Raw genomic sequence first — 26,985 nt, 5'->3', positions numbered from 1 at the left:
CGCGAACGTAATGTAACTTAGCAACACAGCGCGCATCAGAGTGAGCAGACAGTTTTTAACGGAGTGAGTCTGGAGGAAAAGCTGCTGTGAAAATGTTTAAAGTCCAGAACGAGGAGGAACTTTGTGGACAACGCAAACTACTGGACGCTGTTTTCCAGCCTGAAGTCCGGCTGCACAGAGCAGGTTTGTGCACTTTACTTGTTGTTCTCAGTGTAACTAAGTACATTTCCAATCCCACTGTGGTGCCAAGGACACGACAGGCTGTTTAATTCATTTTAAGAAGCGCTTAACCAGCGGATCACTTACATTTTGATTAAAAAAAAAAGAGCAGTAGAAAGTTTTTGTGCAACTTCTTCTGGGATCAGCAGGCACATGTTACATGTCACATATGCACTTGGATAACTATATCGACAAATCTGATTGTTACATAAATGACACTTTTACTGTCAATCAGAAGAAGAAACATCACACAGCAAAAATGATGATGTAGTTTTTTAAATTTATTTGACTCAGAAGTTGCAAGTGGGTTTATATGGAACTTAATAGGGATGTTCAGATAAAGTGAAAGAAAAAAGAATTTAGGAAATAAATAAAGAATAATTAAAAATAGACATTGGAATTAATGCTTAGTGTGTGTTTTATGCTGCAACAGGCCATATCTGCACAGCGCCCCATGCAGAGGGCGGCTGTCATTATCTGTCTTATATTTGGCTGCTGCACATATATCAAGTTTCAGCTTATCCTACATTTCAGCTCCCAGCTACTTATATGATGTGACTCTGTCAAGAGGTGGGAGAATTTTCTCAACCCATACAGGAACATTCAACCTTCAGGTGTATCACAATCATTCAAAATCATCACATCTGGAGATACGTGGTTTTCACTGAACAGGAAGGAATCTGAAAAGTAACTAAAGCTGTCAGACAGATGTAGTGAAGTAAAACGTTCAATATTTCCCTCTGACATGTGGCGGAGTGGAGGTATAAAGTAGCAGAAAATGGAAATACTCAGGTAAAGTACAAGTACCTTAAATGTGTACATAAAAACTGTACTTGGGTAAATGTATTTAGTCACAGTCCACCACTGGAAGCCATCCTCTGCCTCACAAAACCAGTTTCCACTAAAAGAGCTGAAGGTCTTTATTGTCATGTGCACAACAATGAAGTTGACAGTGAAGCAGTCAGTGGCAATGACAGGCTGGTCCCTATTTGCTCTGTGTAAAGAGACTTTAACTGGTTAAAAGTCTCCAACATCTATAACAGAAACATTGCCAAAAGGGGAAAAAATCAACGCATTGTTTAATTTGTCGTGGTCTGTAATGGATATAGGCCAAACGTTTGTGATCAACCATGGAAATTTAATCTGTTACCGATGTTTGTAGATCTTTCAAACTGGCTTTTAATGTATTTACTTTTTCTTCCGTAGAGGTTGTCAATGAAGCATTACTACCGATCGCAGAGCTGTTGTAGCATTAATGTTAGTAGGAGCAGTTAGTAAAACATGAATGCCTCCATAATACACAGCTTTTATTAAATGAGCGTGGAGTCGCAGCTGCCTTGATCGCAGTCATTTTATGGCATTTCTGCTGTGACGAAACGCAAAGCGTGTGATGTGCTTTGTAGTTTGTTTTAGTTTGGATGATTTTAAGAAAGTAGTGCTGTCAGTGGTTTCAATGTTAACAGGAAACGACAGTTTTCTAAAACGTGTGTCTGTATTTCATTATTCTCCACAGATGTCCAGCTGCTGTTGGTGAGTAAAGAAGAGGATCCCCCTGAGCAGCAGGACTGGAGCCCCAGTCTGGACCAGGAGGACCCACCAGAGCCCCCACACATTAAAGAGGAACCAGAGGAACTCTGGACCAGTCAGGAGGGAGAGCAGCTTCGAGGGCTGGAGGAGGCCGATATCACCAAGATCACATTCACTCCTGTCCCTGTGAAGAGTGAAGAAGACGATGAAGAGAAACCTCAGTCCTCACAGCTTCATCAAAGACTCACTGAACAGATGAAAACAGAAGCTGATAGAGAGGACTGTGGAGGACCAGATCCAGCCAGGAACTCAGATCCAGATACACATTTACAACCAGCTACTCATGACAAGACGTCAGACTCCTCTGAACCTGAGACTGATGACAGTTGTGATTGGTTGGAGACCAGGGAACCTCAGTCAGGTTTAAACCCTCTGCAAAACAATGAAGTACCTGTAAGTGATCAGGAATGTAATACTGGAAAAACATCAAGTAGCTCCTCTGAATGTGCTACAAGCTTTGGCCACAAGGAACATCTGCAGGAACAAGATGGACTCCAACCAGGAGAGAAACCATTTAGTTGTTCAGTTTGTGGTAAAAGATACCTCGGGAAGAAATCCTTAATGACTCATATGAGACTTCATTCAGAAGGAAAACGTTTCAGCTGCTCAGTTTGTAAAAAAACTTTTCAATGGAAAGGAGAGGTTGTGAGGCACATGAGAATCCACACAGGAGAGAAACCATTTAGTTGTTCTGTCTGTGGTATAACATTCGCTCAAAAGGAACATCTGACACAACACATGAGAATCCACACAGGAGAGAAACCCTTCAGTTGTTCTGTCTGTGGTATAAGATTTGCACGAAAGACACATCTGACACAACACTTGACTGTCCACACGGGCGCAAAACCGTTCAGTTGTTCTGTTTGTGGTAAAGGATTCACGCAAAGCTCAACTTTGACCTCACACTTAAGAGTTCATACAGGAGAAAAACCTTTCACATGCTCAGTTTGTAAAGCAAGTTTCGGTCTTAGAAGCTATTTGTCCCAGCACATGAGAATGCATACTGGGGAGAAACCATTTAGTTGTTCTGTTTGTGGTAAAGGATTTGCACAAAAGACAACTCTTACACAACATTTGACTGTCCACACAGGGGAGAAACCATTTAGTTGTTCTGTCTGTGCCAAAAGCTTCGCACAAAGCTCAGCTTTGACCACACACTTAAGAGTTCATACAGGAGAAAAACCTTTCAGCTGCTCAGTTTGTAAGACAAGTTTCAGGCTCAGAAGCAATTTGTCCCAACACATGAGAATGCATACTGGGGAGAAACCGTTTAGTTGTTCTGTCTGTGGTACAAGATTTTCATGAAGTGGAACTCTGAGACGACACTTGACTGTCCACACTGGGGAGAAACCATTTAGTTGCAGCATTTGTGATAAAAGATTCACTCAGCTCGCTCATATAAAAAAACACAAGTGTGCTGGTGAGAGCAGCGGAAGTAAATGAATGAATCCTTCTAGCAGGATTGAAGTACTGGGGGCAAGACTTGGCTCAACACTGATCAGTTCAAAACTGTGATAGAGACTCCAAAATAAGTTGTGCTTCATCTTTTCAGTTAAAATGAAGCCACGTGATCATTTTAATTCTGTTTTTATTTGTGTCTACATTATTGGGTCTGTTTCTGGGAACTATGCTTCTTGGTTTTACATGTATTCATTGATTTAAAATTGTCAAAGTATTTTATGTCAACTATGGTCAACGTATTGTTTTAAAATGTGATTTATAAATGAAATGACTTAACTTACCTCCCAATAACAAAATGTATTTCTAATGGACTCTCCTGGTCTTGAATAGGCTGATGTGTTGGATTTACCCAGTTGCCTTTAAAGCAGAGCTTCAGATGTTTCCGGCCTGTTTCCGTACAGTACTCAGATGCCATATGTGTGTTGAGAGAGTTGTTGGTTGCTGTAATCGTTCTTCAGTCTTCAATTGATCTTCGTCTCGAGACTCGTGTGAATGTTTATTGCAGTTGTTTTGTTGCGGCAACAAACCTCCAAGTGACCATCAAGACATATCCCTCCGCTCAGCAAGGAAACACAGTCTGTGGAAACATAAAGAGGAAGTTTAGTAGAAAAAAGGACAAAGTTTGGAAGATCCCCACTTGATGTCTGTCTGAGTCTTCCTGCCTCTTTAGTTTTATACTACTTTAATGTAAGTGTATTACTTTTTAATACCAAAAAGTGTACAAGTGCAATATCTTTAAGCACACGTTAATCATTGTACACAACAGTATGCTATAAATACACTGGAATGCAGTATTTTGAAGTGGGCTTTATGGAATACATGTGAAAATGTACTTAATACACAATTAAACTCAAATTACAGGCAATAGCAGTAGCGGGCTTTTCCGGTCAGAGCCCCTCAGCTCTGCCTGAGGATCTGATACTGTTTCAACCATGTGAAGCACTTTGCAACTTTTATTTTGAAAAGTTCTGTATTAATAAATTTTATTATTATTATTATTAGTATTATTATTACATATAAAGTAGTAGAACTTTGGTGTACTTGAACTAATACTGCAATACTATCTCAAGCAAAGGAACATAGTCAGGAAGTATAGTATGTAAGAGTAATGTGATACCGTCAGATCAGAATCAACAACATCAGAATATTATATAATAGAAGTAATTATACGTAGAATTGTCTGTTTTATATTATATGTATGCATACATTAATAAATACATGACATTGTGCTTTTGTTTGATTGTACTGTTTACTTTTACTTGACTTTGTGGCATTTGAGTAAAGGATATGGGTATTTCTACCATCAAAGAGATAAGGGCTCGTAAATAAAACTTTGGTCAGTTTTATTTTGAAAATCAACGAAGAAGAGGTACCGGAAGCGATTGTGCTTACCGAGGCTAACATGCTAACTCTTTCCGTTACGGACCACGTGCGTTAGCATAAGATCCAGTCAGAGTGAACCAGCAGAGCATGTATGTTTGGATAAACCTGTTGAAGCGGACTTTTTGTGAACTTTCGGGATGTTTCACCGCAGACTCATCTCCTGTTAGCCAAGAATGCTAAAGGAAGTTAGCGCAGCTTGCTAGCAGGAAGTAGACGGAGACGGAGCTCGGCCTCACAGTGCTAGTCGGAGTAGCTTCGATAGAGACCAAACTATTTTTCACGGAATCTGCTGCTGTGAAGCTGTAAAAATGTCTAAAGTCCAAACGCTGAGAGCTTTTGTCAGCCAGAGACTAAGTGCGGCTGCTGAAGAGATATTTGAGCTGTTTGAAAGAACGATAGCAGAGTACGAGGAGGAACTTTGTGGACAACGCAAACTACTGGACGCTGTTTTCCAGCCTGAAGTCCGGCTGCACAGAGCAGGTTTGTGCACTTTACTTGTTGTTTCACTTTAAAAGTCGTCCCTGTGCAGTAAAACGCTCCTGTCAGTGTTTTCCTGTTATATCTGATGTGTCTGTTGCATTTTACTGCTGCAGATGTTGAAGGTTGATCAGTATCAGAATCAGAAATACTTTATTGATCCCCGAAGGGAAACTCTTTGTTACAGCAGCTCGCCTTTACGTCAGTGCACACAGGAGAAGTACTAGCAAACAATATGATACACTATAAAAACAGGTCAGAAAATAAATTAAGTACCAGGTGGTTATAAGTATAAAATAAAATAAGTGTGAAGTACCAAGTGGGTTTACCGGTTGATGATGATATTACAGTAAAATAATACAATGTAATAATATAAGTAATAAGTTATAAGCAGTGGAAGTTAAGTGTAGCTTATTGAGATTATTAAGATATTGCACAGCAGTAATGGAGGTAATACACAGAATATTGCACAATTATTCAAGTATTGCAGAGATGTTAATGATCAATGTCCAGTTTAGTGACTTCGGGTCATACAGACTGACACTTAGAGGGAGGAGTTAAAGAGTCTGATGGCCACAGGCAGGAATGACTTCCTGTGGCGCTCTGTGGTGCATTGTGGGGGGATGAGTCTTCCGCTGAAGGTGCTCCTTTGCTTGAACAGCACGTCATGGAGCGGGTGGGAGACGCTGTCCAAGATGGCGTGTAGTTTGGCCAGCATCCTCCTCTCTGACACCACCGCCAGAGAGTCCAGCTCCAACCCCACAATGTCACCGGCCTTACGGATCAGTTTGTTGAGTCTGTTAGCGTCCGCTACCCTCAGCCTGCTGCCCCAGCATGCAACAGCATACAGGATAGCACTGGCCACCACAGACTCATAAAACATCCTCAGCATTGTCCGGCAGATGTTGAAGGACCTCAGCCTCCTCAGGAAATAGAGGCGGCTCTGGCCCTTCCTGTACAGAGCTTGAGTGTTCTTGGTCCAGTCCAGTTTATTGTCCAAGTGTACTCCCAGGTACTTGTAGTCCTCCACAATGTCCACACTGACCCCCTGGATGGAAACCAGGTCACTGGTGCCTTGGCCCTCCGTAGATCCACAACCAGCTCCTTAGACTTTGTCGCATTGAGCTGCAGATGGTTCTGCTCACACCATGAGACAAAGTTCCCCACCACAGCCCTGTACTCAGACTCATCACCACCGCTGATACATCCCACCACAGCAGAGTCATCAGAAAACTTCTGAAGGCAGCAGGACTCTGTGTGGTAGCTGAAGTCTGTGGTGTAGATGGTGAAGAGGAAGGGAGAGAGGACAGTCCCCTGATGGGCCCCAGTGTTGCTGACCACGCTGTCCGACAGACAGTGCTGCAGGCGCATGTGCTGTGGTCTGCCAGGACACAAGGGGGGCATCCACCAGCATCGCTGCCAGCTTCTCCCCCAGCGGGGCAGGCCGGATGGTGTTGAAAGCACTGGAGAAGTCAAAAAACATTATCCTCACCGTGCCTGCCGGCTTGTCCAGGTGGGTGTGGATGCGGTTAAGCAGGAAGATGATGGCGTCCTCAACTCCCAGCCTGGGCTGGTAGGCGAACTGAAGGGGGTCCAGGAGGGGTCTGACCATGGGCCGCAGCTGTTCCAGCACTAGTCTCTCCAGGGTCTTCATGATGTGGGAGGTCAGTGCCACCGGTCTGTAGTCCTTGGAGCCAGGAACGAGGCAAGATGTCTTCCACAGAAGACACAGGGACCCTTTGAAGACACAGGCTCAGGTTGAAGACATGTTGAAGGACTCCACGTAGCATGGGGGCACAGGCTTTTAGCACCCCGGGGCAAACTCCATTGTGGCCTGCAACCTTGTTTGAGTGGAGTTTCATCAGCTGTCCTCTCACCTGGTCAACAGTCAGGCACACAGCAGAAGTTACAGGTGGGGGAGGTGGGGAGTCGTCAGTGTGAAGAGGGCCGTTAGCCTGATGGGGAGGGGGGAGCAGAGTACTCAGAGGAGCTTGAGGGCCGACAGCAGCTGAGTTAGAGGGGGGATGAGCAATCTGTTAAAGAACAGATTAAGTTCGTTGGCCCTGTCCACGCTGCCTTCAACTCCTCTGCTGCCAGTCGGCCTGAAGCCAGTGATGGTCTTCATGCTGCTCCAGACCTCTCTCATGTTGTTCTGCTGGAGTTTCCACTCCAACTTCCTCCTGTACTTCTCCTTGGCCTCCCTGATTTTCACCTTCAGGTCGGATTGCCCTCACCTCCTCCCTATTACCATCGGTAAAGGCCCTCCTCTTGACATTCAGGATGTCCTTGATGTCCTTTGTTGCCCAGGGTTTGTTATTCGGATAACAATTGACCATCTTAGTTGGGACATTGCAGTCCACACAGAAGTTAATGTAGCCAGTGATGCACTCAGTGAGCCCATCAATGTCCTCTCCATGAGGCTCACAGAGTGCATCCCAGTTTGTCACCTTTAAAACATTCCTGCAGTGTCTCATAGGCCTCCCCTGACCATCTCCTCACTGTCCTTGTGGTCGCGGGCTGCCTTTTAACCAGAGGCACATAGCAGGGTTTAAGGTAAACCAGGCTGTGGTCTGACCTACCCACAGGGGGGAGGGGGGAAGAGCTGTATGCGTCCTTAACGTTAGCATACAGCGTGTCCTCTCCTCTCTAGTAGGACAACTCACATACTGTGTGAAATTAGTCAGTGTTGTTGAAACACTGACATGGTTGAAGTCACCCGAGATTAAGAGTGCACTCGGGTATTGAGTCTGGAGTTGTGCTATGGTGGTGTGAATGGCGTTGCACGCTGATGCCGGGTTAGCAGAGGGGGGGATGTAAACAGCCACAACAATGGCATGTGAGAGTTCACGTGGCAGATAATATGGCCGGAGTCCCACAGCTAACAGTTCAATGTCCGGGCTACAGATACTCTGCTTGATGGTAACGTGACCAGGGTTACACCATCTGTTGTTAACCAGAACAGCAAGCCCACTGCCTTTCCGCTTACCGCTCTCGGTGTGATCCCTGTCGGCACGAACAGTCTGAAAGCCGTCGATGGAAACGTTATGGTCCGGGATATCCTGTTGTAGCCATGTCTCTGAGAAGCACATCAAACTACACTTACGGAACTCCGTCTGACTCCGGGCTAACGCCGTTAGCTCGTCCATTTTATTCGCCAGCGATCTCATGTTGCCCATGACGAGAGAAGGCAGACACGGCTTAAATCTCTTGTTCTTAAGTCTCTTTTGTCTGGACCACTCTCTCTTCCCTCGCCGCTTCGTTCCACCTCTGCATCCTCGGTGTGTCCTCCTCCAGATCTCAGTGGGGACCAGCTGTTCCCTGGTGTAAACAATGCGGCCAAACAGCTGATCTGCAGCGGTGCCCCGACCGAGTAGCAGGAGAAGTTCCACGTCGAAAAAAATATACCAAAACACTTTCTACTCTCATTTTCGTAAAGAGCCTAGTTTAAATTATACTTAAACACAAGTTAGTTCCAAATATGTGCGCGTAACATGAGCATGGCATCGCAGATGCCTTGATCGCAGTCATTTTATGGCATTTCTGCTCTGACGAAATGCAAAGTACATGATATGTTTGTAGTTTGTTTTAGTTCGAATGACTTCCAAATACGTTGTACAAAATGTGCATAATTTCTCCACACGTTTAAGAAAGTAGTGGTGTCAGTGGTTTAAATGTTAACAGGAAATGACAGTTTTCTAAAACGTGTGTTTGTATTTCATTATTCTCCAGATGTCCAGCTGCTGTTGGTGAGTGAAGAAAAGGATCCCCCTGAGCAGCAGGACTGGAGCCCCAGTCTGGACCAGGAGGACCCACCAGAGCCACCACATATTAAAGAGGAACCGGAGGAACTCTGGATCAGTCAGGAGGGAGAGCAGCTTCGAGGGCTGGAGGAGGCTGATATCACCAAGTTCACATTCACTCCTGTCCCTGTGAAGAGTGAAGAAGATGATGAAGAGAAACCTCAGTCCTCGCAGCTTCATCAAAGACTCAGTGAACAGATGAAAACAGAAGCTGATGGAGAGGACTGTGGAGGACTAGAACCAGCCAGGAACTCAGATCCAGATAAAAATTTACAACCAGCTACTGATGACAAGACGTCAGACTCCTCTGAACCTGAGACTGATGACAGCTGTGATTGGGAGGAGACCAGGGAACCTCAGTCAGGTTTAAACCCTCTGCAAAACAATGAAGTACCTGTAAGTGATCAGGAATGTAATACTGGAAAAACATCAGGTAGCTCCTCTGAATGTGCTACAAGCTTTGGCCACAAGGAACATCTGCAGGAACACAATGGAATCCAAAAAGGAGAGAAACCATTTAGCTGTTCAGTTTGTAAAAAAACTTTTCCATGGAGAGGACATGTTGAGCGGCACATGAGAATCCACACAGGGGAGAAACCCTTCAGTTGTTCTGTCTGTGGTAAAAAATTTGCACAAAGCTCAAATTTGACCTCGCACTTAAGAGTTCACACAGGAGAAAAACCTTTCAGCTGCTCAGTTTGTAAAACAAGTTTCAGTCACAGAGGCCATTTGTCAAGACACATTAGAATACATACTGGGGAGAAACCATTTAGTTGTTCACTTTGTGGTAAAGGATTTGCACAAATGATACATCTGAGACGACATTCAATTCTCCATACAGGGAAGAAACCATTTAGTTGTTCAGTTTGTAAAACAAATTTCAGTAACAGAAGCAATTTGTCATCACATATGAGAATCCACACAGGGGAGAAACCCTTCAGTTGTTCTGTCTGTGGTAAAGGATTTGCACACAAGACAAATCTGAGACGACACGCAACTGTCCACACAGGGGAGAAACCATTTAGCTGTTCAGTTTGCAAAACGAGTTTCAGTGACAAAAGCAATTTGTCCACACACATGAGAATCCACATAGGGGAGAAACAATTTAGTTGCAGCATTTGTGATAAAAGATTCTCTCTTCACTCTCACATGAAAACCCACAAGTGTTCTGGTGAGAGCAGCAGAAGTAAATGAAGCTGCAGAGATGCTTGTTGAGCCGATTCCTTCCAGCAGGATTGAAGTACTGATGGCAAGACTTGGCTCAACACTGATCACTTCAAAATTGTGATACAGACTCCAAAATAAGTCGTGCTTAATTTTCTCAGCTGAGATGAAGCCACATGGTCATTTTAATTCTGTTTTTATTTGTGTCTGCATTATTTGGTCATTTTCCAGGAACTGTGCTTTTTGGTATTACATGTATTCATTGATTTAATATTGTCTAAGAGTATTTTATGTCGCCTATGCAGCACTATGGTCAGCATGTGTTGTTTTAAAATGTGATTTATGAATTGAATGACTTGACTTCCCAATAACACAACATATTCCTAATTTAATGGACTCTCCTGGTCTTGAATTGATCTCATTATGTGTAAAACATGAACAGTTGATTCTTACACTGCTCATACTGTATTTGTGTTATTTCGGTGAACTCACAAATCTTTAGACAAACTTTGCTTTGACACAGTTGGACGGCTGATGTGTTGATTTACGCAGTTGCCTTTAAAGCAGAGGTTCAGATTTTTCCCAGCCTTTTTCCATTCAGTACTCAGATGCCAAATGTATGTTGAAAGGGTTGTTGGTTGTTGTAATAATTTTTCAACTGGGTATCTTAGTCCCAGGACTTGTGTGTATGTTTATTGCAGTTTATCCAAGTGACTACGAAGGCATATTCCTCCGCCCCGGCTCAGCAAGGAAACACAGTCTGTGGAAACACAAAGAGGGAGTTTTGTACTGTTGAGAGGTCCGGCTAATGAAATATGGCCTCGTCTCACCCCATTGACGCCCCACAGAACTCTGATACACATTAAGGACAATAATCAAACAATGAGTAACGGACACAAAAGAATGAGAATTAAATTAAAAAAGTATGTTTCCAAGAAGACAGTTTGCACCTTTTTCTGATAGTGGCACCTGCATCAGCAGTTGACAAAAACACAGCATCCTGTACAAATGGTTGCTGCACCTGTGTAACATATGCTAATGGTTCGATTCTATATCCCTCTCTGTGCAAAACATCCTGTGGTATCCGAGTTGTGTCTAGGCATGGGACGATATGAAAAATTCATGTCACAATTATTATTCCCATAATCAACAAAATATGCTGTTAAAATGGCACAAAAACATACTGCAATCACTTTACCTTATATTTTAATAAACAAATGTCTTTATTGCATCACAGATAGGACACACATCGTGATTGATTTTTTTTTTTTTTCTTCCTGGGCTCCACCTGTATAAAACGGCACAGTAGGGCATAGGGTGCTTTTTTCCTTATTCTTGTTTTGAGTTGTCTTGTTGGGGGGGTTGAATGCCAGGCCCTTTTGTTCCTTCTTTTATTCTGTTCTATGTTAGAGGTAGAGATTCTGTGAGTTTTGTGTGAAAACCAGTGTTAGTTTAGAGAGCATGATTTGAAGCCTTTTTTTCTTTTGCATAGAAGATTTTAATAACCATATAAGAATTGTTAAAGTGTGCTGCCTCGTGTGTTGTGAAGTTTTACTTCCTGTCTTTCTTTGTTTTTACCTCCAGTTTTGATTGTTTGCTCCACCCTAATTAGTGTCACCTGTGTCGAGTTATCCTGCCCTCACCTGTGTATATAGTCTGTGTACTTACCTTGTTCTGTGTCAGTTTGTCTTCATCCTTTGTGTCAAGCACTCTAGTGCTTTCCCCATTGTTTTTTTTTTTTTGTGATTTTGGACTTTCTACTCCAGTATTTGGATTTTCTAGCTGGTTTATTTGGACTGGATTTTTGCCTGTACCTTGTTGGACTTGTTTGCCTGTTTTGGACTGCTTTCTCTGGTTTGACCACTGCCTCTCTGAAGTCCATGTAAGCCTTTTGTGTTCATTAAATCTTTGAACTATACCTGTTCTGCTTCAGTGTCTGCAATTGGGTCCTTTCCCCTGTGTTCCCTGAGTCCCCCAGCTTGATAACGTGACATTTTTGAAACAATGAAACTAGAAACTTGTTATGCTATTCTCACGGCTTAAACATGTTTTCATTTGTTTTAAGAAAATGTTATAAAAAGCTCAATAACAGGCATAAATTAGTAAATACAGTGTTTTTAATGATTAATTTTCTGTTGATTTATGATATGAATCCATCGTAAACTTTTTGTAAACCAATAGAAGATATTAAAGCATTACACATTTTTATTAAGTGTTTATTTATCATTTGGAAAACCAAATAGTACTATAAATAAATAGGAGGGAAGTCACAAATGTCATGTGGCCCACAAGTTGACAAGAAGCAATCTACAAATGTGCAAAACCTGTTTCACGTGTAAAAATGAATCTACAAATTACTTTACATGACTTTTTAAAAAATACATGTTTGTGGATAGTGAGATATTTGTATTATGGTACACATTTGTGGATTTTTTTTTTCTACAGATTGCTGATGCTACCTTATGCAGGGCTTTTACTGCTTCACCATAGAGTCTACCTTGTTGTGGGACGTGGACAACAGGTCATTACACGGTGGCAGTTGCTGTCTTTGCCAGGTGCCACTGGCCACGGATCAGGACCGGAGGACTCTGCAGCGTGTGATTAAAACCATCCAGAACATCATTGGTACCATCTACAGACCGTCAGTGATATTGCTGAGATGAGCTGCAGAGCCTAAAGGACACTGAAAGACCATTTGTTACCATAAAGACAATAAAGCTGAACCTTGAAGGTACCCGAAGTCCACAGAGGCAGCCCAGCTGTTAGACTGTCCAATAAAAAAACAAGTCTTACCTTCAACCAAACTAATGTGGCAGCAACAAATATTATATTTCATCTCTGAGACCAGAGTTTAGCTTCCTAAAGGAAATCTAACAAACACTACAGAGACATCAGAGCCACTTTTTCCACACTTTCTATCCATGTTCTTTTTTTTAACTTTAGGTTTGAGTAATATAAATTGGTGTGAGATCTGACAAAATATATACAAATGTAATATACATACTGTGTATATTTATACTGTATATCAGGCTGCGATACACACACAATACATTTACTGATTTGCACATGGGGTTTGTTGACAAGAAGAAAGATACTGAGTATTACCAGACTGTAGTAGTCTGATAAATAGTCTGAGTCTTCTTGGCAGACTGAACATTTTGGCCCTATATCTTAACACATACTATTCCTAATATAGGGTCACCTATGCACATATAATACATGTAGAACTCTATACTTTACACTGTATTTATTCTCTACAGTACGAGAAACATGATTTAGCATTAAAACAATATTTCTGATGATTTTTGTGTAGTTTCTGTGCAAGGAACAGTTCCAAAAACTTTAGGACTTAATAAAAGACACTACTAACCCCTTTAAACATGTGTTTTTGAGATCTTGAGATTGATAGATCAATAAAAGACTATACTTTAAGACTCAAATGTTTTTAAAGGATTTATTCAGGGGTCGATTCATAGTCTGCCACTTGAAGATCTGAACGGCTGGTTTGAGACAAGTAGAGGGGGAAAATCATACCCACAAAAACCCTGCAGTCCAGTCAGCTGAACAGACCTGCTGCTGTCATAAGATGAAAAATATATCTTTTTTTTTAATAATGTGTCAGACATTTATTCAGCCGGATTGAACTAGTTATTAGAATTGACGGTATTCACTTAATAACAAAATCAGCTTCATTGGCCAAGACAGTGATGGATGAACAGAGAGCAGACTGGATTATTGTAGAGTAGAAATGGATCAGCAGCTCCTGAGGCAGGTTGAACTTCATGAGCTGGAACAGGAAGTACATCCTGCGCTGGGCCTTCCTGATGATGGAGTCGATGTTGGACGCCCACTTTAGGTCCTGGGAGATTGTGGATCCCAGAAACCTGAAGGTCTGCATCATCGACCTGTGATGTCCTTCAGGTGGGTCAACACTAGTCTCTTGAAGGATTGTTACAGATTAAACTATCCAACAGAACATAAAGTAGTTGCATTTATTTCCACCTCGACCAACTACAACATCAAAATGCTGCTTACATGTTAATATTTCAGTAATTATAATCAAATAATATAATACACAGTATGAAATAACATCCACAGGGCCATTCTGCTGCCCAACAGATACTTGATGATTTAAGTTAAGATAATCCTTTATTGATCCCCCAGAGGGGAAATTCAGGTGTTAAAGCAGCACAAAGACAGAAATAAGTACAGATAAATAGACCCATATAAAATTAATAATAATAAGTATATAATATAAAACTAAGAATAGAATAAAACAGAAACCATACAAGAGCAGTTAAACTCAAACTCAAATTACAGGCAGTAGCAGTAGCGGTCAGCTCTGCCTGAGGATCTGAGGCTGCAGAATATGTGACATCTCAAAACAGATTGCTTTAAAAAAAAGCATTTTATTAATGCTGTTTTATTTCCAACATGTCTTATCTGTTTTTTTATTATTGTTGTTGTTCTTATCTTTATTGTTGGGCGTTTATTTTAAGTGTCTGATTTTATTTGCCTCAGTCCTGAAATGTTTTAATACTGTTTCAACCACATGTGAAGCACTTTGCAACTTTGTTTTGAAAAGTCCTGTAGTGGTGAGATAGGTCACAGGAAGTCAGGAAGCAGAGTATGTAAGAGTCATGTGATGCCGTCAGATATTACAATCAGTCCGATTGTACTGTTTACTTTTACTTGACTTTGTGGCATTTGAGTAAAGGATCTGGGTATTTCTACCATCAAAGAGATAAGGGTCTATTTGTAAAAGTTTGGTCACTTCTATTTTGAAAATCAGCAAAGAGTTGGCACCGGAAGCAGGTGAAACTTACCGAGGCTAACATGCTAACTCTTTCCGTTACCTACCACGTGCGTTAGCATAAGATCCAGTCGGAGTGAACCAGCAGAGCCTGTATGTTTGGATAAACCTGTTGAAGCGGACTTTGTGTGAACTTTCGGGATGTTTCACCGCAGACTCATCTCCTGTTAGCCAAGAATGCTAAAGGAAGTTAGCGCAGCTTGCTAGCAGGAAGTAGACGGAGACGGAGCTCGGCCTCACAGTGCTAGTCGGAGTAGCTTCGATAGAGACCAAACTGTATTTTTCACGGAGCCAAAGTGTCCAAATGTCCAGACAGACCTGTCTGAAGAGACTCCTGCTCTGTTCGCTTTATTTGAAAATGTTTAGCATCTGAATTATCTCCCGGCGTCCTACGGAGCTAATGGAGTTAGCTTAGCTTGCTAGCAGGAAGTAGACGGACGCGAACGTGATGTAACTTAGCAACACAGCGCGCATCAGAGTGAGCAGACAGTTTTTAACGGAGTGAGTCTGGAGGAAAAGCTGCTGTGAAGCTGTGAAAATGTTTAAAATCCAGAACGAGGAGGAACTTTGTGGACAACGCAAACTACTGGACGCTGTTTTCCAGCCTGAAGTCCGGCTGCACAGAGCAGGTTTGTGCACTTTACTTGTTGTTTCACTTTAAACTGCTGGGAAACCAGCTGCGGGGGAAGAAGTGTTCACATCCTTTACTGCAGTAAAAGTACTGACACCACTCTGTGAAAATACTCCACTGCAGTAAAAGTCTGTGAGTATTATCAGCAACATGAACTTAAAGTGTGACAGTGAGAGTCGTCCCTGTGCAGTAAAACGCTTCCTGTCAGTGTTTTATTATATCTGATGTTTCTGGATTCATATTCCTGCTGCATTAATGTGTGTGTTGCATTTTACTGCTGCAGATGTTTCAGGCTGAGCTCATTCTAACTGCTTTATATACTGTTGGGTAGTTTAACCTGCAGCAGTGCATCATGGTCTATAAGATCAGCTTCAGAAATAGAATTTTCTCAACCCATAAAGGAAACACTTCGTCTTTCAGTTTATCACAAACATTCAAGCGTCTGTAGCCCTAGTTTTTGTGGTGTCTTCTGCACCGTTTGTTTATATCTGCAGTCCAGTGTTCTTTTCTGAATGACGAATGCAGACTACCGCCACCTGCTGGTATGGAGAGTTATTACCTCTTGCGCAGGCGCAGAATGTACGTGCTAGTTGGCGTTCGCTGTAGTCTGTGTTCAAGTGTCACTTTTTGGGCAAGACAGGCGAAATGATGCGATGCAACACTCTGCTTAGCCTATCGAAACGATTGAAACCAACGTGGTACCGAATGACATTGTCACCAACCAGGTGTGCTCACTTTTCACAGTTGCGTGTCCATGCTTGTAAAATATCCACCATGTCCGCTTCTTCTAATGTAATACCAGTTAACGTTTCTCTCTCTCTGTGCTTTTCTGCGAACACTCACTCGCTGGCCGATAATATACCTGGGCGGCATTGCGTCATCTGATCGGCTCTTCTGATCTGCTTTTGTGAAGACCAACGAATATCGGTTGTTTATGATCAGTGGCCAATCAATCGACACACCCTTAGTAAAAAGTGAAATAATTCCCTCTGACATATAGTGGAGTAAACGTATAAAGTAGCAGAAAATGGAAATACTCAAGTAAAGTACAAGTACCTCAAGTTTGTATTTAAGTACTGTACTTAGAACTGACCTCAGAGTCTCCAGTCTGCAGTGTGCTCGACCTCCTGCACTGTTTAGGAGGCAGAACCCCCGCAAAGCAGCTGGACCAGACTATCCCTGAAGCATTGTGCCGATCAGCTGTCTAAGGTGTTCACAGACATCTTCAACACCTCACTGGAGACATGCTATGTGCCAGCCTGCTTTTGAGCGCCTTGTGTTGTCCCCACCTGAAGGCCATCACAGACCCACTCCTGGACCCCCTGCAGTTCGCCTACAGAGCCAACAGGTCTGTAGACGATGCAGTAAACATGGCCCTCCACTTCATCTTCCAGAACCTGGACTCCTCAGGAACCTACATCAGGATCATGTTTGTGGATTTCAGCTCCACTTTCAACACCGTCATCCCGGCTCTGCTGCAGAACAAGCTCTCCCTGCTGAGCGCACCTGACTCCACCTGTTCTGTTGACTATGAATCACAGATTTCCTCTTCTACAGCAGGCAGCACGTGAGGCTGGGGAAACATGTCTCTGACTCCCAGACCATCAGCACTGCTTCGCCCCAAGGCCTCTTCTTCTCAAGAGTTCTTTCCCCTCTGCTCTTCTCCCTGTATAACAACAGCTGCACCTCCAGTCACCAGTCCGTCAAACTCCTGAAGTTTGCAGATGACACCACCCTCATTGGGCCCATCTCTGATGGGGATGAGTCTGCCTTCAGGTGGGAGAATGACCACCTGGTGCAGTCAGAACAACTTGGAGCTCAACACTCTTAAGACAGTGGAGATGGTTGTGGATTACAGGAAGAACCCAGCCCCATCACCTCCCCTGTCGACACTATGGAGTCCTTCTGCTCCCCGGGCACCATCATCACCCAGGACCTCAAGTGGGAGCGGAACATCAGTGCCCTCACCAAGAAAGCCCAGCAGAGGATGTACTTCCTGCGGCAGCTGAAGAAATTCAACCTGCCAAAGACAATGATGATGCACTTCTGCTCCGCCATCATTGAGTCCATCCTCACCTTTTTCCATCACCATCTGGTATCTCGCTGCCACTGCCAAGGACAAGAGCGGACTGCAATCCACCTTCCCTTGACCTGTACGCCTCCAGGACCCTGAGGTGAGCAGGATTGTGGCTGACCCCTCCCACCCTGGACACATTGTTTCAGAGACTCTGGCAGAAGGCTGCGGGACCAAACCTTATGCCACAAGAACAGCCGTTATAGTACAGTAATACTGTAAACTTTTGCACATTCCCATGTAATATTTTGCACAAACTGTAATTTAACTAACATATCGTACATATTCTTTATTATTTTTGGATTCGATGTGCTTATTCCTGGCCTGGGACAACCACAGAAACAAACCCAGAATATAGTATGGCACTTAAATGAACTAAATGGGTATAGTTTTGACAGATAATATATTAATGTTTGCAATTTAAAGAATAAAAATGTAGATTTGTTTTTTAAAATTAAACCTCCATGGATGGCAGTTCCGTCCTGGTGATGTGCTGAGCAGTTTTCACCACCCTCTGTGGAGCCTTACAGTTGAGGGTGGTGCAACTGCCACACCAAGTGGTGATGCAGCCAGTCAGGATACTCTCAGTGGTGCACCTGTAGAAGTTGCAGAGTATCTTGGAGTTCATGTGGAGCCACCTCAATTTGCGGAGGAAGAACTGTGGTCTCGCTGTCTTTGTGATGGTGTTGGTGTGGTGAGTCCAGGTCAGGTCTTCGCTGATGTGGACCCAGGGGAACCTGAAGTCATAGTTTCTTGTATAGAGAAGAAAAAATGTAACTTTTTCTCACTTTTGACATAAATGCATTTGACTAAATATATTTTGTTCTTCACATTCTTCAGCAGTAAAACACTTTTCTATCTTCAGCTGAGAGGTTTATTTGAACTCAGTGGGTTTACATGTGCACATAACATGAGCATGGAGTCACAGCTGCCTTGATCGCAGTCATTTTATGGCATTTCTGCTCTGACGAAATGCAAAGCGCACAATATGCTTGTAGTTTGTTTTAGTTTGAATTACTTCCAGATATGTTGTACAAAATGTGCATCATTTCTCCACACGTTTAAGAAAGTAGTGCTGTCAGTGGTTTAAATGTTAACAGGAAATGACAGTTTTCTGAAACGTGTGTTTGTATTTCATTATTCTCCACAGACATCCAGCTGCTGTTGGTGAGTAAAGAAGAGGATCCCCCTGAGCAGCAGGACTGGAGCCCCAGTCTGGACCAGGAGGACCCACCAGAGCCCCCACACATTAAAGAGGAACCGGAGGAACTCTGGACCAGTCAGGAGGGAGAGCAGCTTCGAGGGCTGGAGGAGGCGGATATCACCAAGATCACATTCACTCCTGTCCCTGTGAAGAGTGAAGAAGACAATGAAGAGAAACCTCAGTCCTCACAGCTTCATCAAAAACTAACTGAACAGATAAAAACAGAAGCTGATGGAGAGGACAGTGGAGGACCAGAACTAGCCAGGATCTCAGATCCAGATACACATTTACAACCAGCTACTTGTGACAAGATGTCAGACTCCTCTGAACCTGAGACTGATGACAGTTGTGATTGGGAGGAGACCAGGGAACCTCAGTCAGGTTTAAACCCTCTGCAAAACAATGAAGTACCTGTAAGTGATCAGGAATGTAATACTGGAAAAACATCAAGTAGCTCCTCTGAATCTGCTACAAGCGTTGGTCACAAGGGACATCTGCAGGAACAAGATGGACTCCAACCAGGAGAGAAACCATTTAGTTGTTCAGTTTGTGGTAAAAGATACTCCGGGAAGACCTCCTTAACGACTCATATGAGACTTCATTCAACAGGAAAACGTTTCAGTTGCTCAGTTTGTAAAAAAACTTTTCAACGGAAAGGAGATGTTGTGAGGCACATGAGAATCCACACGGGGGAGAAACCCTTCAGTTGTTCTGGTTGTGGTAAAAGATTTGCACGAAAGGAGGACTTGAGACGACATTCGACTGTCCACACCGGGGAGAAACCCTTCAGTTGTTCAGTCTGTGGTAAAGGATTCGCACAAAGCTCACATTTGACCACCCACTTAAAAGTTCATACAGGAGAAAAACCTTTCACATGCTCAGTTTGTAAAAGAAGTTTCAGTCGCAGAAGAAACTTATCTCAACACATGAGAATGCATACTGGTGAGAAACCATTTAGTTGTTCTGTTTGTGGTAAAGGATTTGTAGTTAGAGGAAATCTGAGACGACACTTGACTGTCCACACAGGGGAGAAACCCTTCAGTTGTTCTGTCTGTGGTAAAGGATTCACACAAAGCTCAAATTTGACTTCACACTTAAGAGTTCATACAGGAGAAAAACCTTTCATATGTTTAGTTTGTAAAGCAAGTTTCAGTCTCAGACACAATTTGTCCCAACACATGAGAATACATACTGGAGAAAAACCATTTAGTTGTTCTGTCTGTGGTACAAGATTTGCAAGAAATGAAACTCTGAGACAACATTTGACTGTCCATACAAGGGAGACACCGTTTGGTTGTTCTGTTTGTGGTAGAAGATTTACACAAAACGAACATTTGACGCAACACATGAGAATCCACACAGGAGAGAAACGATTTAGTTGCTCAGTTTGTAAAAAAACTTTTCATTGGAGAGTAGAGTTTGTGAGGCACATGAGAATCCACACAGGGGAGAAACCCTTCAGTTGTTCTGTCTGTGGTAAAGCATTTTCACAAAAGACACACTTGACACAACACATGAGAATCCACACAGGGGAGAAACCATTTAGTTGTTCAAGTTGTGGTAAAAGATTCACTTGGCTTCATGTTTTCAAAAGACACAAGTGTGCTGGTGAGAGCAGCGGAAGTAAATGAAGCTGCAGAGATGCTTGTTTAGCCGATTCTTTCCAGCAGGATTGAAGTACTGAGGGCAAGACTTGGCTCAAAATCAGTTCAAAATTATGATACAGACTCCTAAATAAATCATGCTTCATCTTTTCAGCTTTTCCTGGCCTTGAATTGATGCGACTAGTGATTCGCATCTGTAGCATTAATTGTAAATGATTCAGCTGTAAATAATCATTATGCATGAAGTGAAGTAAAATACTTGCAAATGTGCTCGAACCTAAAACAAACAGTTTGTGGCTTGTTTCAAATGATTTTTAAAAAATGGTCAGTTACACTTTACTGTGATAGTCCGCCTACAGATAGTTAATTGAGTATTTGTAACATTTCAACAGCTTATTAGTTCAGATTTAACAATTCATCTGTTCAACAAATAAAGGTATGGTTAGGTTTAGGCACAAAAAACACGAATTGTGCATGAATTGTCACATATACTCATTGATAATCTGTTAAACATCTACAGACAACGGCTTAACAGTTGAAATACTCTGTAACCTATCTGTAGGTGGACTATCCAAGTAAAGTGTTGCCAAAATGTCGTAGTCCACCATAATGTTCATGTTCATAAACTCATGTAATTGAATCTATAGTGACATAAGAAACGGGTGAATGGAAAAACTCATATAGGAAATGTTTGTGTTATTATGTTGACATACTGATGTTGGGACCACTGGGACATAACAGATTAATTTGTTCATTTGTGTGACTTAAACTGAACTTTTGTTATGAAACTGAGCCATTGAACTCAGTTTCCCACAATCCCCAGATATTCACACCTTGGTGTGAACTCCCTTCATGGATCCAGCTACCATCGGTCAGTCTAGCCTGTGACCCGTGATGTCACCACATCAATAAAACGATCAGTGGGCTATTGTTGTCTTTCACCAGGAATTGCTAACCAGCAGACACACAGCAGAACTGAACTCTCTCTCTTTCTGCGATTACTGCAACAAAGCTCAGTTAGTGCCAGCGGCTACGACCCGCTAACTTTAACAAGCTAAAGGAGCAACAAGCAAGTTAACGCCGAGCTAACTGAACTGATGAGAACAACGGATGGAGCGACCAGTTCCTTCATCTGCACAATCAAAGACTTTTCTCCACGATTCTTCCTCGTCTGGCTCATTCACAACAGACAGACCACCGGCTAACAAGGAGCATGTCAAAGCAACCTTTTCTTCCTTTACAGACTGGTAACGTAACAACTGGGCAATACGTAGCATAGCACTGTACACCACTAAGCACAAGACTGTTAGTTTTGTGACTGTATATGTGTTGATTTGGTTCATTGAGTTTTATTTTTGTAATGTTGTGATGTGTTTTCACTGTTTTGGTAGCCACATGCTGAGTTGACGATAGTGGTGTTTTACACAGTATGTATGCAAACTTAACTATCCTCCTTTTCTAACCTGGCACCATTATCCTAAACGGTTCACACATACACTCCAGTTTAGCTTTTAACACACACACTTTCTCAAACATGGCCTAAGCCGCCATTTTGAATTTACTTTCTTTGTCTAACCATGAGTCCTCTGCCGCCATTTTGAATCCAGGCATCCATTTTGTTTTTCTCCTACACACACACACACCTGTAGAAAGTGCATTTTATTGTGTGTTTTGCTTTTATTATATTAATAAATGCTTGTGTATAATAATGCTGGTATGCTGGTAATGCTATGTTGAACTCCAAATCATTCAGCCTACTAGCTATTAATGGTAGTTTTGGTTATAGTTATTAATTCAATTATTAATCAGAGTTTTAAATTGATAGTATAGTATATTTCATGATACTCAGTTAAGTGATTGGCTATCATTTCTCTTCCTTGTGAGTGATGCCTGATGAACTTTATTAATTAAACTTATAATTTATAATGATCTTTGATAATTCTGATAGCCATAATTAATTGATTGCACCTACACAGTTTGGTGCCCCTTTAACCATTGTAGTTCCCTACGCTGATGTTCAGAAAATATGAAGAATATCTCTGGTCAAGGGCGCCAGATTCATTTCAGAAGTGCGCATGTAGTGTGTCTTTGTAGCGGTAAATGGACCAGAGACTTCAAATGAACAAGTACCAAATGTAGCCTATGTATAAATCATCCACATGAACAAATTATTTCCCAGATTTAGAGACCCGCACCAGCATTTCTCTCCACCTCTACCGGTCCCTGGCAGCGTGAGCTTTCCAGGTGATTTCTTTATTGATCTGTGAGTGTTTTCTTTAACAATTGAGAGGCTGAGAGGCTGCTGTCAGTCGTTTTAAACGTTTCCATGTGCACAGTAATGTCACGGCCAATATCATGGGACATTTAAGTAAAAACTGCAGTTATAAACTTGACAGGACGGAGGAAACACAATTCAACTTTTAGCTTCTGAAATACAGCTGTTTAGACAGCTGTGATGGAGCTCAGGATTTATCAGGAAGACGACTGCTTTACTCCAGTTTCACTGTGAACCTGGACTGTGTGTGAAGAACACAGGACATTGTGTAACATTAGATCCTGTCGGGAGATTTAAATAATCAGTTAAGTTACGCTGCTGTGCCTCCTGTGTAAATGCGCACAGCGTCTCTCTTAATGGGAGACGCTTCACCCTCTTTCATCCACCCCCAACCTCTCTGCTATTAATCAGGACGTTCATTTTGATGACCCGGCCCAAAGTTCAACAGGCTGAGCTGCATAATAAACAGTAAAGCAACATAAAAATGGCAAAAGTTACAGCTTCCAAGTTTAAAGTTGGTAACGTTATCGATCCATCTTAGATCTTCAGTTTTGAAGCGAATCCTGGTTTGTAAATTAACGTTACTGGCCCTGGAAGTGTTCGAGAACCTCAAACAGGGCATCAGTAAACACAGCATCAGTCTTCAGTGGGTAGAGGAGGTTAAACCAGTTAAAGCAGTGATATGTTCAGATTCTGCTGCTGCAATACAAAGTATAAAATCAGGACAAACAGTCCGAGAGGATCTTTAAATGTGAGACTTGTAACTGTAAGGAATCTGTTGAAAATGTGGGTTGTAGGAAATTCAGTGTAGAAAGACTGAAGGGCAGAGTTGTCGATATGTGAAGGGAGCGGAGCATCAAAGGTCTGATAGAGACAGGAGACAAACTATTACAGGTTCAAAGGGCTTTATTTCAATATTTCGACCAAAAAGGTTTAATATCCACAGTATAACTTCTTTATAAAGTCATGATGTTACACGCTTCTCTACAGTAGGTGGCAGCACCTTTATCGTTGTTTTGTAGTCCGCCAATAAAACCAAACGACGTTGTGTGGCGGTGAGTCCTCTGCAAAGAAGGAAATTAGCCCGGATTTTGAATCTTGTAGAACTGGTTGTAAATCAGTAGTCCTGTTGTTGGCCAGCCCGTGCCCACAGGATGTGGAGGCAATCATCCAGCTTCCTACAGAGGATGCCCTAATTAATGAGAGAGAATAAGGAAGGAAAACCGTGTATACTATGCAGAAGCAGTGAGAAGCATGGAAGCTACAGATGGAGCCAGACAAGTGCAAGCTAATGCTGTTAGCAGAGACCCAACAAGGGGAATTGTTATACCCACTAATGCTGACTCAGTGGCGGTTAACAGAAAGGCGCTATTAGCATTTATGGTCGAAGCAATGTGGAGAGTAAAACTTGCAGCGAACAAAAAAATCAGATGTAGCTCGAGAAATATCCTCTGCTGCAGAGAAATGGTTAGGCTTTAAGGGAATACATCCACATGAGATGTGGGAATTAACTTATTCCCAGGACAGTGAAGGACAAATGAGATGCAGATTATGACGATGATTAGCGGCGTCTGCATAAAGTCTCACATTATGCAGTGGAATGCTAAGAGTCTAGTTGCAAATGGGCAAGAATGGAAATGCATTGAGGAGACATGGTCAAAACCAAGATTAGATTTTGTAATATCAGGATATACGTATGAAAGAAAAGATAGAGAGAACAAATTAGGAGGAAATCAATACGGGAGGATTGAAATCAAAACAGAATTGGACTGTGTAGCAACAGAGGTGTGGTCCAATATTGTTAATTTGTATAATCCTTGAATTAATCTAGAAGCAAATTACTTTCAGGAAAGTATGGATGAGATTAGGGCACCAGTAGTTTGGGTAGGACGTAAAAAGAGAGAAATGGAAGAGTTTTGGAAGATTTTATAGATAAGAACAATCTAGTCATGTTAAATGATGGCTGACCAGCGTGGTTCAAAACAAGCCAGGCAATATCATCCTTGTAGATATTACATCAGCAGAAGTGGCATTAATCAGTGGGTGGGAAATAATGGATCAGAATACAATGGGAAGTGATGCGCCAATAATAATAATAATAAGCACATTTGGTAGATGCTTAACCGAGGAACCAATCAACTTTTCCTCAAGACTTAATTTTAAAAAGGACAAATTGGACAGAATTTGAGAAAAACGTGACTACGAAAATGAGAATTGGGCAGATAAGTGGAATCGCTCACTAACTAAGCTGCATCTAAGACTACGAATTCCCCAAAGAAGAACAACGGTCCCGTGGTGGAATGAGGAATGTAACTCTGCGGTCCGAGCCTGAAACTGAGCATATAAAGAGTTAAAAAGGCGTCCGCTGGAGAGCTACGCTGTTGAATACAAGAGACTTCGAGCTAAAGCTAGACATGTAATAAAAGAAGCAAAGAACAACAGTCGGAAAGACTTCTGTGCTCATTGAAGAGCTCATTGAATGGCAGGAGTATTTCAGCAGTGCACCTCAATGGTGTAGAGGCTGTAAATAATAAAGAAAAAGCAAAAGAATAAAAACAAATCATAGCTCAGAGTTAGTGAGAATAATAGGAGGAGAGGGGAAATATTAGACAAACAACAGAACAAATTACAAATTAACTGGGATAATTCTGGTGCTATCAACGTGTTTTTCTCATCAGAGGAATTAAAAAGAGCAATAAATCAGGGCAAAGACACCGGTCCAGGTCGAGATGGACTGAGGTGTCATCTGTTCGAACACACTGGAGTGCTGGTGCTGGAGGAAATGCGAGCCCTAATTAATAATGTGTGGGAAATGTGTTGTTCCTTCCTAAGGAATGGAAACGTGCTGTAATAATCCCAATTTATGAACCCGGGAAGGAGCCAAGTAACCCCAGTCCTCTTATAGGCCCATTGCCCTGATAACAGCAGCTGCTGGACAAAAGGAGATCAGAGTGGAGACAATGGACTCTGTCTTGGGTTTTGACACTGATATCAAGAAAGCAAACAAAGAAGCAGTAATAGCAGTCTCCCTTGACTTTGAACACAGAAGGAAGGGTTATCAAATGCATTATTTGACGCTGCGATCAGAGGAAGAATGTTTAAACTGGACTGAGGAATTTGTATGCAACAGGTGAGGGTTGGAAGTGAGTTATCTGGGGAACTTGTGGTGGAGAAAGGAAAGTGATATTAGTCCTGTCCTCTTTAACGTTTTAATCAACGTAATATTTAGCAATTATTTGGTCTTTCCGTATTTGCAGACGACAGGGCCACCTCCTTTGTTTTCACTCAGATTCAGAGCTCTGGAGAAGGTGATCGAGCGGGACAATGATTTAAATGGCTTTAAAATATCCACAGACAAAACAAAATGCATGCCAAGAAATTGCCAAATCTGCAAATATGTGGTGAAACTCTTGAAAAACGTTTCTTGGAATGTGTTTGGATGAGAGGATGACATGGAAAGTACACAGAGAGAAGGTCTCATTAAAGTGTGAACAAATAAATGTTCGTAGGTGTGCGGCAGGATCTGACAAAGAGTCAGTGATGATGATATATAGAACAATGATTAGATCAGTTATTGATTATGGATACATGGCTTATGGATCAGCAGTTCCTACAGTGATTAAAATACTGGATATTGTATGATAGGGCCACTTAAAATGTTGTATGTGGGATTTACATTTATATTCTCTCTCTCTCTCTCTCTCTCTCTCTATATATATATATATATATATATAAATATGATTATATCTATAAGTAGGCATTTCCGAAAACTACTCACTTCAAAGGAAGAAGACTTGGGAGCAGCTGGAGAAACTGTTTTCATTTTACGTACTTTACTAAAATGAAGACACTGATGCGCAGTAGTGGATTATATGAGAAAATATAAATTACTATCTGAAGGGAATTAATCACAGACTCTAGAGGGCAGCAATACGCCAATGTAGCGTCCAGTCTGCTGGATCCAAAGAAGAAGAAGAAGAAGAAGAAGAAGAAGAAGAAGAAGAAGAAGAAGAAGAAGAAGAAGAAGAAGAAGAAGAAGAAGATCATCATCATCATCAACAACTCTTTCCGTTACGGACCACGTGCGTTACCATAAGATCCAGTCGGAGTGAACCAGCAGAGCCTGTATGTTTGGATAAACCTGTTGAAGCGGACTTTGTGTGAACTTTCGGGATGTTTCACCGCAGACTCATCTCCTGTTAGCCAAGAATGCTAAAGGAAGTTAGCGCAGCTTGCTAGCAGGAAGTAGACGGAGACGGAGCTCGGCCTCACAGTGCTAGTCGGAGTAGCTTC

The 26,985-nt window shown here is 42.1% G+C and overlaps 4 protein-coding genes and 1 long non-coding RNA gene across 10 annotated transcripts in view; 3 read left to right on the top strand and 2 right to left on the bottom strand.

Moving 5' to 3' along the window:
• LOC122871885 (NACHT, LRR and PYD domains-containing protein 12-like) overlaps positions 1-26,985 on the bottom strand; it is a 232,788-nt gene that overhangs the window by 78,005 nt on the left and 127,798 nt on the right.
• LOC122871920 (gastrula zinc finger protein XlCGF57.1-like) overlaps positions 1-26,985 on the top strand; it is a 133,924-nt gene that overhangs the window by 48,156 nt on the left and 58,783 nt on the right. The window lies entirely within an intron of this gene.
• Positions 1-26,985, top strand: part of LOC122871919 (zinc finger protein OZF-like) — a 38,475-nt gene that overhangs the window by 6,112 nt on the left and 5,378 nt on the right. The window contains exon 2 of one of the 2 annotated variants that reach the window (XM_044187535.1): positions 1,733-4,494. In XM_044187535.1, the coding sequence (XP_044043470.1) occupies positions 1,733-3,111 (1,379 nt within the window). In that variant the 3' untranslated portion in view covers positions 3,112-4,494. Of the gene's footprint in view, positions 1-1,732; positions 21,665-26,985 lie in introns of those variants that run through there. The other variant, XM_044187534.1, reaches the window with a different exon arrangement.
• On the top strand, positions 46-20,730 carry LOC122871929 (gastrula zinc finger protein XlCGF57.1-like). Of its 4 annotated transcripts, none has more exons than XM_044187554.1 (2): positions 46-183; positions 18,760-20,730. In XM_044187554.1, exons 1-2 carry the CDS (start codon positions 93-95, stop codon positions 20,442-20,444), a joined length of 1,776 nt encoding a protein of 591 aa, XP_044043489.1. In that variant the 5' UTR covers positions 46-92; the 3' UTR covers positions 20,445-20,730. The 4 variants fall into 4 exon arrangements, with proteins under 4 accessions (XP_044043489.1, XP_044043487.1, XP_044043490.1 ...); XM_044187552.1 differs by lacking the exon at positions 46-183 and adding an exon at positions 4,678-5,130; XM_044187555.1 differs by lacking the exons at positions 46-183; positions 18,760-20,730 and adding exons at positions 4,692-5,130; positions 8,857-12,009.
• On the bottom strand, positions 13,674-26,890 carry LOC122872008. Its single transcript, XR_006376967.1, has 2 exons — positions 26,768-26,890; positions 13,674-14,947 (listed from the first exon to the last, which is right to left on the bottom strand). It is a non-coding gene; the product is annotated as an uncharacterized LOC122872008 (long non-coding RNA).

Source organism: Siniperca chuatsi, linkage group LG24 (assembly GCF_020085105.1).
Source record: "Siniperca chuatsi isolate FFG_IHB_CAS linkage group LG24, ASM2008510v1, whole genome shotgun sequence".
Classification (NCBI taxonomy): Eukaryota; Metazoa; Chordata; class Actinopteri; order Centrarchiformes; family Sinipercidae; genus Siniperca; species Siniperca chuatsi.
The sequence above is the reverse complement of the archived record's forward strand: the minus strand, read 5'-3'. Positions and strand labels throughout refer to the sequence as shown.